The sequence below is a fragment of the Lepidothrix coronata genome, unplaced genomic scaffold (assembly GCF_001604755.1).
Source record: "Lepidothrix coronata isolate B3197 unplaced genomic scaffold, Lepidothrix_coronata-1.0 Scaffold128, whole genome shotgun sequence".
Taxonomy (NCBI): Eukaryota; Metazoa; Chordata; class Aves; order Passeriformes; family Pipridae; genus Lepidothrix; species Lepidothrix coronata.
In genome coordinates, this window is record NW_016690308.1 from 1,235,557 (window position 1) to 1,248,242 (window position 12,686).

At 43.2% G+C, this 12,686-nt stretch overlaps 1 protein-coding gene across 4 annotated transcripts in view; it reads right to left on the reverse strand.

Moving 5' to 3' along the window:
* The window catches only part of PRKAG2 (protein kinase AMP-activated non-catalytic subunit gamma 2), a 211,285-nt gene that overhangs the window by 150,364 nt on the left and 48,235 nt on the right, over nucleotides 1–12,686 (reverse strand). Inside the window, exon 1 of one of the 4 annotated variants that reach the window (XM_017826517.1) lies at nucleotides 8,313–8,546. The exons of 2 other annotated variants lie outside the window; for them this stretch is intronic. In XM_017826517.1, coding sequence (XP_017682006.1) covers nucleotides 8,313–8,393 — 81 coding nt within the window. In that variant the 5' untranslated portion in view covers nucleotides 8,394–8,546. Of the gene's footprint in view, nucleotides 1–8,312; nucleotides 8,547–12,686 lie in introns of those variants that run through there. One more of the 4 variants, XM_017826520.1, reaches the window with a different exon arrangement.

Genomic DNA, 12,686 nt, shown 5'->3' on the forward strand with positions numbered 1-12,686 from the left:
ACTATCCTACCAAGGACAAAGAAGGTCAGGATTTTTATTAACATTGGCTGTGAACAGTTTCCTTCATTGCACTCTGCACACCAGCAGATTTTTTTTAGATCAACCTTGGATTCGTACCTATTACAAGCCTATGTAAAACTCTGAATAGCAAATATGCTACATATGCTAATAACCTGTGAGCAGAATCCAAAGTCTGATCTCTGTGGAATAGAGGGCATAGCTTGGTAGCTCTGCTTGAATAGAAATTTGTCCTTTTCTTTGGTAGCAGTGCTATCTATAAGCCTTGGGGGGTTTATAACAAATCACTCAATTATTGCACAAGAAAAGATTCAAAACTGACATACACAGGAATTTCTGTCCTTTTGTTTTGATATACCAGTCATAGTAAAGTATAATAAGGCTTGCCACGCTGCTTTATTCCTTTGGGAGTAGGCTGCTCACTGCTTTGCTCTCCTCACTCCCCCATGCCATGCAGACTGCAGCATGTGTTTTGGAGACAAGAGATATAAGTCGTACTGTGAGACTGAGGATGCTGGTGACTAAGTCTCTGTATGACTCAATGGGAGTGGGCAGTAACAGATGTACAGGGCTGGTTGGATTTGTGCAAGCCAGCTTTGCACTGCACAAGGCTGTTCCAGTTTGTTTGTTTGCTAGTACTTTTAAGGGTATTTATAGTATAAAAGAACAATTGAGTGGGTCTGGAGAGTTTGAGATGGTAGAAATGAGACAGGGAGACTTGGCTGATGAGGCCATACTGCGAATCCTGTGTTTAGTTTTGGGTCCCCCATAGCAAGAAAGACACTGAGGTGCTGGAGAGTGTCCAGAGAAGGGCAGTGAAGCCAGTGAAGGTCTGGAACACAAGTTTGATGAGAGTTGGCTGAGGGAGCTGGGGGTGTTTAGCCTGGGAAAAAGGAGGCTCACGTGGTAACCTTATCCCTCTTCCAACCTGAAAGGAGGTTGTAGATGGGGGTTGGTATCTTCTCCCAAAAAACAGGACAAGGAGAAATGGTGAAGATGTCAGGTTAAAGGTGGACTCAATGACCTTAGAGGTCATTTCCAACCATAATGACTCTATGATTTTGTCTGCAGCATGAAGATGCCAGAGACAGCACAGGCCAGGACTTACTGGGTGACTGTGCAGGACCAGCTGTGTGCACTTTGGTGTCAAGGTAGATACAGCATCAGATTTGAAATAAGAGAGGGTAAATCACCCCAAAATGAAGCGCCTGGAAAAAATGGGAAATATTCTGTTCCAAAGAGGTGTTAATCTAAAAAGTTAGGGAGCAATGGCTGGCCAAAATCTAACTGAGGTGTGAAAATCCCCATCCATCAGGTGATTATTCAGGGTCCTACATAAAAACCTCACATGTGAAAACTTGGCATAAGAAAACCAGAGTATATGCAATTTAAAGGCATTTCTTTCAGCTGTGACAAAAACCAGACAAGGTCCTAAAGAGCTACTGAAGTCACTTCTCCCTTGTTCTCACCCACAAGTCACCCAGCTTGGATTGCCATCACTTGGTCAGAACTTGCTAAAACTAAGAATTTCAAGGGGAAGGGGATAAAGAGAGCCCTGAAACCAGTAAGTCCTTGATATTTCCTTGAAAACAGCTGTCTTCTGAGCTGTTCTTCCTGAGTTATCCTGATTGTGGGATACCAGCAGCCTGCAGCACACCCTTCTTCAATTTTGAACTTCCTGACTGATCCTGACAGGTATTAATCTCCAGCAGTCTACAACAAATTCACCTTTTTTCCTTCTGAGGCTGTAGACAAGATCCATCAACAAAAACTGCCAAGAGACCACAGATTGTTTTTTGCGTTGTTCTCAGTCTCAGACTTAAATCACCAGAACACATTCCTACGCTGTTCACAGAAAAAATGAAGTTTTCTCTCAAGCCTTGTGCTCTCCTGCCAGGAACCACCACCATGTCTTGTTGGTGATTCAGTCTTTGCAGATGAGCAGAGCACAGGCAGCCTGGGGTGGGATGCAACCCCTTCTGCCTGGAGCCCCATCCTGTTCCGATTGTCCAGAGAGCTCAGGGCTGTATGGAAATGCTGTGATGATGCTGTCCACCTCACCAGTAAGTCACAGACCATCATGAGAGGCTCTCTGACAAAGCCAGAATAGGAACCCCACACACACTTGCACAGCCTGGTTTGTCAGCTCCTTCACACCATGAACCACACAGCACACTGACTGGCAGCATGTTTACTACAACAGCAGATGGACAACCCAGCAAACGTGCAAATAACAAAATGCCATTAAAAAAAAAAAAAGGAGAAAGAGAGAAAGTGAGGGAAAGAGAGAAAGTGAGGGAACAGCAGAGAAAGCAACCCAGGGAGGAAAACAAAATTCTTAATGTTCCTTGTGACACAGCCACGATCCACATACAAACCCATCATGAAGTGCTATCCCAAGGTGCTCAGCCAAAGACAACCTTTCTCTGGTGAGGCATTTAGTTCCAGAAGCACCCAAAGTTAAGAAACACAAGGTAAAAGCAGAAGATAACCTACCTCAGTCCTGGAAAATTTGGTCAGATGAGTGATGAGGGAATTAAGAAACAACCAAGGTAAGGACTGCAGGAGCCTGCAAATATTCCCCTTCAGATGGCACAGACTCGGTGCCAACCAGATTGCTTTCCAATACTTATAAGATTGCCCTACATAAACGAGACACGGGATCCCAATGTGTTTGGAGGGAAAAGCTCTCATTTGCTATAAAACACAACTTCAGCCACAGGAAACAAAAGATGATTTTGACATAATGTAATGAAAACATCTGAGATGCTGCAGCACAGGAGCAATCTGAAGGGGATTCAAAACCAGGATCATACTGAGGCTTACTAAATCCTCTCTACACTTGAGCTACTTTAAAAGTCACTGTGGTTTGTATTTATTTACGGTTTTCCCCACGCTCTGTAAGCCAAATATCTTCAAAAATCATTTCCTCAAGGAAGAGGAAAACAAAACAAAATCAGAGCTGAAAAACCCCAGCTGATGGCCTTATCTGAGAAGAACTCACAGGGTTCTCCCTTGCATGTATATGAAGAAAAAAACGTGACATTCGCACCAGGCGGAAAATCTCTGCCATAAATACTTGAACTGCAACTATTTTTTCCAGTTCACTGCATTTAGGAAGACAGCTGCCTGTTGCCTCCTCTTTACATTCTTGTCAGTTAATAACCATGAATAATCTTAACAATTAGAGATGGAAAGCCAGGCAAGTGAGGGACCTGCTCTGATCAAGTAGTCCCTCAAGTAAAAAAGAAAGGGAAAAAAAAAAAAAGTGGAAGCAAACAGGAAATTAGGCAAGGAAAGGATGAACAGGATGGCTCTGTGCTTGGTGTGATGAAGACCTGAATGGGAGGTCAAAGGAGACAACACATGGAGTCCACAGTGAGGAAAGATTCTCCTCTTGATGCTTTCCTGACACATTTTCCTGCATCTTTCTGTAGCCTAAGACAACAATTTCACGTCTATGCAGTTGATAGTCAATTTGCCGTAGTTTTTCTTACACTTTAAGAAGCATGTGTAAAAAGAGACCAATATATACAATATGCTTTATTTCATAGGCTAGACTACTTTTTTTCTTTTCCCAAAAGAATGGATGTCTTCATTCATCACCCTCTGAACTCCTTATTTAAAGAGGCATTTTGCTGAAGCTGGCAACATAAAAAGCCCTGAAGGGCAGAAGAAAGCTCAAATTCTCAGAGATAACCTAGAAAACTTTATCACACTCATAGTACAGTATTCTACCCAAATCCAGCTTGTGTATCCTTTAGATACCACCCTTGGCTTTGAGCTAAGAAATGCAGAGATGTGGAACCATTACTAGATTATCAGTTAGCAGTGCCTTGCAATACTAATAAATCACAACACATCGTTCATCCTGTGGGAGCCCAAAGCACTTTGCAAACTGCATATCCAGTCCAGAATAGCTTCACGAGTGGACTTAAGTGATGAGACTTTAATTGCCTGCTCCAGCTTTTTGAGATTAGCTCTGGGAAGGCATTAAGGATAACATATCGTTCACTTAACTTCAGCCACCTGAAACACTAGTCATCTACCCCACAATTTATGTCCAGTCCAGAGAGAAGGGAAAAGCCAGCATCTCCAGTGGGCCATTTGGTCCCATCTCACAGATTTCACAGAATATTCTGAGTCGGAAGGGACCCACAGGGATAATTGAGACCAACTCTTAAGTGAATGGCCCACATGGGGATCAAACCCCCAGACCCTGGTGTTATGAGCACCATTCTCTAACCAGCTGAGCTAATCTCATTTCCCGGGTACGGGAGAGGCTGAACAACTTCCTCAAACTTCGGAGGATCCAACACAGGATAAACGAACCCCCCATCTTACCTCTCCCTCTTTACTGCCTATAAAGTGGGAATAAAATAACTCATTTTCCTTCCCCCCCCCCCCGTTCGGAGAGCAAACTGTCCAAACAAGGGAATGCACCTTACTACGGGGTAGGCTGCAGCTGCCGGCGTGGTTTACACCAGCTCACGTTCTCCCGGCTCCGGGGAGCGGCGGGAGCGGCGTAGCCATGACAACACCCGGCGGAGCGGAGGCTGCGACATCCCCGCAGGAGGCTGAGTAAATACTCCCGCAGCTCCGCTCCCTCGGAGTTGTACGGCTGTCGGGACTCAGCCGGGCTAATCCCAGCCCAGCTTCGCTCACGTCGTTGCTTTGCAGTCTAGACACAGCACAGGTATCCGTACGGTGGGGAGCACAGTGAGGCCCTGAGCTCCGCTGGCGTTCCCGGGGGTTACTAAAATGGTATTTTCTTTGCTGCTGTGTTGAAAACAGGGTTAACTCTTTGACAGGAGTGAAATGAAGGAACCACTGTGTCCAACTGAAACAACTAGAATTTGAGTTTTAAGAAAATAAGCCAGCTCTGCAACCTGTGAGAAAAGCGCATTTGTGAAGAGAATTGGCATAATGTAAGGGAAATGTCCAAGGGATAGTGTATCTCGCACTTCCAGACCTCCTCACACTGAGCCCTGGTCACTCTTGTTAAGGCTGTTTCAAGGGATGTGCTCCAAAAAGCACCATAGTTCTGCTTGGAAAAAGGTATTGGAAGACACCAATGACCACCTCTGAAGAAAGATGGATAAAATATTTACCCATCTGGAAAATCTTGTGAACAATGAGACGTACAGAAGAACATAACAAAGGGATTACTCACTCACACTTGAAATAGCCATCACTGAAAATAAGTTTTCCCAGTGGGTCAGTTTGGAAATAATCCTCATGTGGAAAGGGAAGAACAGAAATAACACACACCGAGGTTTTTTTCTAATTACTGTACAGGCAATACTAAAATTTTAAGGAAGATATTTCCCCAAGTAAACTTCAGGTTTCTTTCAAGGACTATGGCTTTCATTAATATCCACTATTTATTTTTTTCCCCCAGAAATTGTTCCTAGTTTAGATCCAGTGCAGGGGAAAAAAAAGCTTTCAAATGCGCCATACTAATTTCTGACTCCTTTAGTGACAGTCTTCTGATTTTAGCCATCTTAATCTTCACAAGCCCATTTAAGCACCGTGTTACAATGGGCCTTTCTGAACACGATGTGGAGAAAGGACAAGCAAACACAAACTCAGGGAAATCCAGCTGGAAACTCAACCTCGTTACCTACACATACAGGTTGCCAAATGTAACTTCTGCCCTATGAAGTGGTTTTGAAGCCCAGCAGACACCGGTGGGCTGAAACAGGCAAATCTGCATTTGATTTGGCTGACAGTTTGGGCATCAAAATGTGTTGAGCAGCATTTGATCTTGCTCGGAGAGTGTGGGAAGCATTTCCAAGTGAGCAGGACACCCCGGACACGGTGACAGATGGGCAGAGTATGAGCCTGGCGCAGGAGAGACCATTTCATAACTGGCTGTTGCTTCAAGCCTTGTGGCAGACAGTCCAAACCCATTTGTCACCAAAAAATAAAGCTCACACTGGAATTACCAAGCCAAGGCTCAGGGAGAGCCCCTGCCCACAGCTCTCAGCCTGGCACAGACACTCACCCTGCCAAGGAGCATCACCAAAAGCCTCCCAAAAAAATAACGAGCACCCAAGCTGGAAACAAAATTAAGCAAAAAAATGACCAATCCAATTTTTTTTCCCCCCTCAAGATGAATTAAATCCACAAGCAGGACATTTTGATTGAGAGGAACATTTTTTTTATTTTTTCCTTACTACCAAAAATTAAGTTCATGGAAGTAATACGGCCCTAAAAAAATACAAGTTAGTTTTTTCTCATCAAGAACGTTAATTTCTATCTATATGTATTGAACAGCTGTACAACTATTAGTATGCATTTAAATCCAAGTTTTGTTAACATTTATTTTGAGCTCTATTAGGAATGGAAATTGGACTTAGAATTGCAATCAGGCACTAGAAGTCATTAAATACCTATTAGAAAAATGTCTCTTACATCAGAGCAAAAGGACAACTTTATCAAAATATATATCAGTTCTAAGAGCAGAGGCACTGGCACCTACAGTGAGAAACAGAAACAGACTTCACTGGTGACTGTGTCCTCCCAGATGTAGATGTGCTACAGCTCAACTCACAGGGCATCAGTTTTTTTACACACATATAAAACATGCTTTCATATAGGAAAATGCATATGGCAACATATATAATTGTATAACATGTGCATACAAACATGGTAACAAGCTCTTACAGTTTCTAACTACCATTTATTTTAAATTTGAGATGATTAAACGTTTCTTGTCTTAAAATCAGCTTGTCACTGGACCTACTTGGGTGGCCAAACAAGCTGAAATGACAGGAGGATTTTCTCCTCCTGATGGAAAACCAGTGGCTCTTTGCTGCCTGAAGCAAAGTAGTTACAGGTGATTTCCATCAACTCTGTGTTTTGCTTTTAAAGATTTGCAGCAATTTTGCTTTTAATTCTTTTAATTTCATCTTAATGAGTGTCAAGCATCCTTGTACAGATAGATGGGGTGGATTTTGGGGGGGATGGGGGGCTTTTTGTTTATTTCAAACTAGGGCATTTTCAAAAAATAAATATATTTGTATTCCACTCCCAGTAATAAAAATGGATTAAACTGAAATGCAGCAGAGTCTTTTGCTGGGTTTCCGACTGCCCCCCTTTGAAATGAGGGTTGGCCCCATGTCAGCAGGATCCGTTTCATCCTCCTGCCCATCATTCACTCTTCCAACAGATAATCCTGCCCCCCAGACTCCCAACTGCAGCAACTTTAGTTTTCTCACACCTCCCAGGGCTGCTCAAAGTCAGCGCCGCCTCTGCTTTTCAGCCTCTCCCGAACTCACGACTCTTCAGCCCATGTGAGGGATGGAGCCGAGGGTGAAATCTCTTCCCCAAAGGCAGAACCCGCATCCCTCCTGCAGCCTGTAACCGCACCTATAACACAGCGACCAACAAGCAAAACACACACAGGATGCTGGCAAAATCCCCTGCATCTTATGCCGGATTGAATTTCAGTTGCTATTCACCAAACCCCTCCCATCACCCCACTAACGGAGCATCTCTAAACCCTTCAGGCTCCGATCCCCAGGAAAGAACCAGCTTCATCCTTTTTGGACATTCATTATCTCACAGGTCCATTAACTGCGGTGCAAATTGCATGTGTTCAGCATTAATTCTGGCAGTGAAGAGGGAAAAATGCAAGAGGGACACACAAAGCCTGTAATACACCTCTTTATCCTGGCAAACCTCATCAAATATCGAATATCACATTAAAATCAATAAGCAAACCCTGTGATTTGGGGATTGAAGTGACTAGCCACAGCAATTAGTTGCTCAGCAGTTCAGGCTGCTCTGAGATGAGCAGTAGGAGAAACCAGGCATTGCAGGATGCAGAGACCAGATGGTTTTAGGCTGAAATTAAATGAACATCCCCCCCACCCCACCCCAATGATAATTTCTCTTTCCAAAACATTAAGGAAAAGTTATACAAGGGAAAAAAACCCCAACCCCAACCCCAAACTGCATTCTTTAAGTAGATAAAAGAACATTTTGTTCAGCCTTGGAGTATCTATTGTAATTAAATGCTCTAAAAACAGGACAACAGCCCTGTGCCAGCCATGCATGCAAAAGAGACAAAACATGATGAAAAAACCCAAAATATCCAAGGACCACGCATTTCTTACACAGCCTGAAGAATTCCTGCCTCTCGGCAGAGTCCTGCAGTGCACTCGGGCATCCACCTAAATGAATGCAAAATCTATTTCCCCCGCCACGATAAATACATTTTAAAAATCATAATAAAAATAATCAGATCCAGAGAAAACCAGAGACAATCGAGCCCCGTTCCGACTTACAGCTCTGAAAAATCCTGCAGTCTGGCTGGAAACGTCCATCGAAGAACTGCATTCAAAGCTTTTCCCTAAAGGCAGGCGCATTTAAACATCTCGGGCTCTGCTACTGGAGCCGGTGCTGCAACAGATGGGGACCAGGGCTGGGTGTGTTCCTGCCTCCCATCGCGGCACTGCGAGGGGATGGCAGGAGCGGTAGGTAAGGCGGGAGAAGGCAGGCGGCGGGTTTCTCCCTGGCTGCGGGCTCCGTGCCAAAAATGCTTCAGGCATCGCAGGATTCGATTACCCGACTGCAGCAACCTGCCACATCAACTCTGGCGGGGGCAGCGGCACCGACAGGTAATTAAGCGCCGTTTTGGGTGCATTAGTGAGATGTTGAGGGTACACAGGGGATATCGGAGGGTTCAGATAACCGCAGACGTTCTGGATGTGATCTGAAGGGAGAAAAAGGTTCTGTTTTCAACAGCAGAAGTTTCAGATAACTGAGGCTGCGTCTGCATCAGTATCAAATACATGGGGGAAGGCAGCACAGAGCAGCAGATGCATTTTCAAGGTCTGGAGTCTCTGCTGCACCATTACAGCACTGTTCCCCTCTTAACCACAACTCCACTTTGTAGCTGTACAAAAGTCACATTATTTCTCTGGGCTTAAGTTTTCCCATCTGCAGTAGGAAAAGGGGGATGACTTGACTGACTTTTTCATTTATTATGAAGACCTCACTGGGAAGATAACAGTGTCTGAGCACAAAGTATAGCTAACAAAAGTATCACCATCAAAAAAAAAGATAATAGATATTTTGAGAGGGCATCACGTGAGCAAGTGCTGGCAGAGCAATGCAAACTTTCCCAGTAGGAGCTGAGGGATGGAAGGGATCTGGGTTTTCTTCTTCATCAAGAAGAGAAATCCATCTTTATAACCATATTCAGCTTTGATTACTCCCCCAACCAACCTCACAGTGTCCTTTATTGGCAAAGAAATCACTCCCCAGACCACAGGGACACGTCCTTGGCCAAGATGCTATCTAAGCCTGTCACAGATTTGTACACCTCTGACAGAACAAAGCAAAAGGCAGCAAAAGACAGGAAGGTCATCTCTGCACCTTCCAAAACTTTAACAGAAGGCATCAAAATACTCCTGTAATGAACTGACAACTCTCTGGAGGAACAGGTGGCCAGATCCTGAGCCATGGAACATTGCCAACCCTTTATTGGTCATCTCAGAATACCATTTGTGATGATCTATTGAAACACTCTTCAGGATGGAGGGTTTGCTTTAATTAATGGATCCCAGTTTCTAAAACATTGGCTTACACATCACTCTCTGTCTCTTTATGCCATTTACTGCAGGATGCTGGACCCTTTTGAAACTGGGTGCAGCCAACACTGCCATTAATTCTGTCTACATCAAATAATAAATATCACTGGGCAGTGCATTTTCTTCAGCAGAAAGTGAGATGAGGTCCATCTGACACCCCTGGTGTGCCAGGCAGGCAGCACATCCCAGGAAACAGCCGCTGCTCTCCCTTCCCTCGGAGCACTAAGTGCCTCTGATAAGACAAGTCCCTTGGGAGCGAGAAAGCTGAAAATGCTAGATTCTGTTCACTCACAAATGGCACTTGAACCATTTTAAGACAAGCTCAGTGGCAGCCCTTTTAAACACAGAAATGACAAAAAATATTTAGTGTTTAGAAGGTTTTTGCTCACAGCTAAATGAATATTTTATTCATTTAGAATATACAAATAGTTTAGGAAAATGAACAAGCTTCCTCTTAAATTCTGTTTCAGGGCTATCAGAGAAACTAGTCAACCAGCTGGAGCAAGCAAAATACATTTGGGTCTCTCCTAGTTGAGCTGTAGTAGAAAGGAAGGCATTTGTGGCTGACCTAGAGAGGGTAGAATGGAAGATTGGATTTGTATTGGAACAAAAAAAGGTTCTCCTCCAAACCAGATTGCAAAGCACTGTTCAGGTCAATTGCTTCTCTGTAGAGTTAACTCCTAAGGATTATTCTGATCAGAGATCAGATCAAATAAAAAGGGGCATTAACAGCCAGGAAAATGTCCCATATCCCTAAATTGTCACTTTCAAATTACTCACAGGGCTCAGTTTGATGTAGCCAATTTCAAAAATCACCCAGACCTATTAAGGTGGGTTTTTTAAAAAATTAATCTTCAAAACTCTTTCTGGTCTCAAAGTCTGATTTGGCACAAATTCTGCCTCAAAAACATGCCTTTTCCTCCCCCACCTTTGGATAAAGAGTATGAAACAGATTGCACAACTACATCTCAGATAAGCAGAACAGTTAGTGGTTTAGATACCATTTCATAAATATTTGCTGAACTAATTTTTGGATACTGTCCAGTTTCTGACAACCATGAAAAACATTGAATAATTTGCCATTTTCTTTCACCTTTCTAGGATGAAAAATAGGCAGGGAGGTTTTATTGCTATCATTTCTTGCCATCATTTAATGACTACTCGCATTTATGTTGATGTCTCCTGCCAAAGAAGCCCAAGTTGTTCTTGAATCTACAGGCCTGAGGTGTCCAAATGACATTTGTGTAAATATTTATGTATTCTTTATTAAATATTGCCAGATTGAATACCTGGGCTCATATGTGGCTGTGTAGGCGATTAGTAAAGATCTGAGAAAAAACAACTGATTTCTGAATAAATACCTTGTTCCAAATTGGGATTCCAAGTGCACGTGCTCTGTCGGAGATGCCGAGGCTCAGCGACCAAGAGCAGCAGTGGGTTAGTGTACATCATTGTGCACGAGATGGTGCAACACGGGAAACCAACCAAATAAAGTTATTTAATTGTGGTTTTAACCCTGCCTTATCGACAAGTCCTAGGAGTCTGTATGAATAGGGATCCAAAATTCCAGCCATTTCCTTGCTTTCTTATATATTAAGGACTATTCAGAAGCTTCCAGATAATGCTTTACATAATCAACTTTCCATGACAATAGATTTTTCAGCTGTTTTCAGATTTTTTTTCCCAATTCTTAAGTCCTTGCATTTCAAGCTCAGCAGTCATTATTCATTTCATAAATAAATGTCTTTTAAAAAAATTCTCTTTAGAGCACTTCTCGATCAGTCACATATTTGGACTGACTGTATGATTCTCGCACTTCACCAGGCAGTAATGCTGGAGGGGAAAAAAAAAATCACCCAAATCTGCTTGTGCCTTTGACAGTGAATCACACACTCACTTATGCTCCAAAGTCCAAACTCTGAGGAAAGCAGATTCACGACTATCACACTTTCAACCAGCATAAAGCTACAGAATTAGTTGCCCAACTGAAACAGTCATTGCTGTACCAGTTGTATCTTATTTTTCCGTTTGAAGAGTTTTATGTTTCTGGTTTTCAAAAATTCAGATCCAGACCTTCAGATTTGGTTGCACATAATTCCTGCACAATTTCCTTGAGCTGCTCCAAAACACCAACTCTATTTCATCTTTTTGGTCCAAGTACTGGCCTAAAGTATAAATTTCTAACTGGCAGTACAGCAACAATTTCCCAGAGGAGACTGAAAATGCCTGGCTATTGGTTGGTATTATTTATATTCCATAATTTTCCGCAGAGACCTGGGGATTTTGTGAGTATTACATAAATTAGATGAGTTCATAGGGCCTGCTTCCATTACAGTTTCCTTGTTCTTACTAGGCAAGGAGTCCCTTGAAATCAATGGAGCTTCTGTCTGTGAAGATACAACTTAGGAACACTGTGGCATACAGCAATTACTGAAGCACATGGAGAGCCAGAGCTCTGCGTGGCAGGCCAGGGCTTTTGTTCAGGGTGTAATTAAGGGGGATTTTTCATATTTTTACAACCAACACCATCATCATATTCCTGGTTGCCCTATCTCCACTCTCACTGAGCACAAGGAGCAGCAACCAATACAGATGGGCACCACAGCAGCCTCTAGCCAAGAAGCCAAGGCACTTAAGGGAATGCTTAGATGAGAGAACAACTCCCTGGAGGGCAGGAAAAGCCACAGCAGCAGTTGGGAGACCAGCAGAGCCCAAGAGAAAGATGAAAAAGGGAGAAAAAAATCCTGAACTGCACCATAAACACACCATTCTTAGTAGGACACACAAAGGAGCCTCTCAAGAGCTGATATTTGGCAAAGGTCAGCTGTGATCTGCAAGAGTTGGAAAAGGGAGTAGAAGAAAAAAAAAAAAAGAAAGTATCAAGGTCCAAGAATTAGAAGTAGGGATGAACTGTGGAGTCCACCCCTCCAAATCAGGCAAAACTGGAAAGCAGGGTGATGGAGATAGTACAAAATGGAATGAGAGAGGAGCAGAGAAAAATATCCCATGACAAACAAAATCCACAGTTTATTCCTTTTTTAATCCCGAGCAGCCACAGTTTTTAAT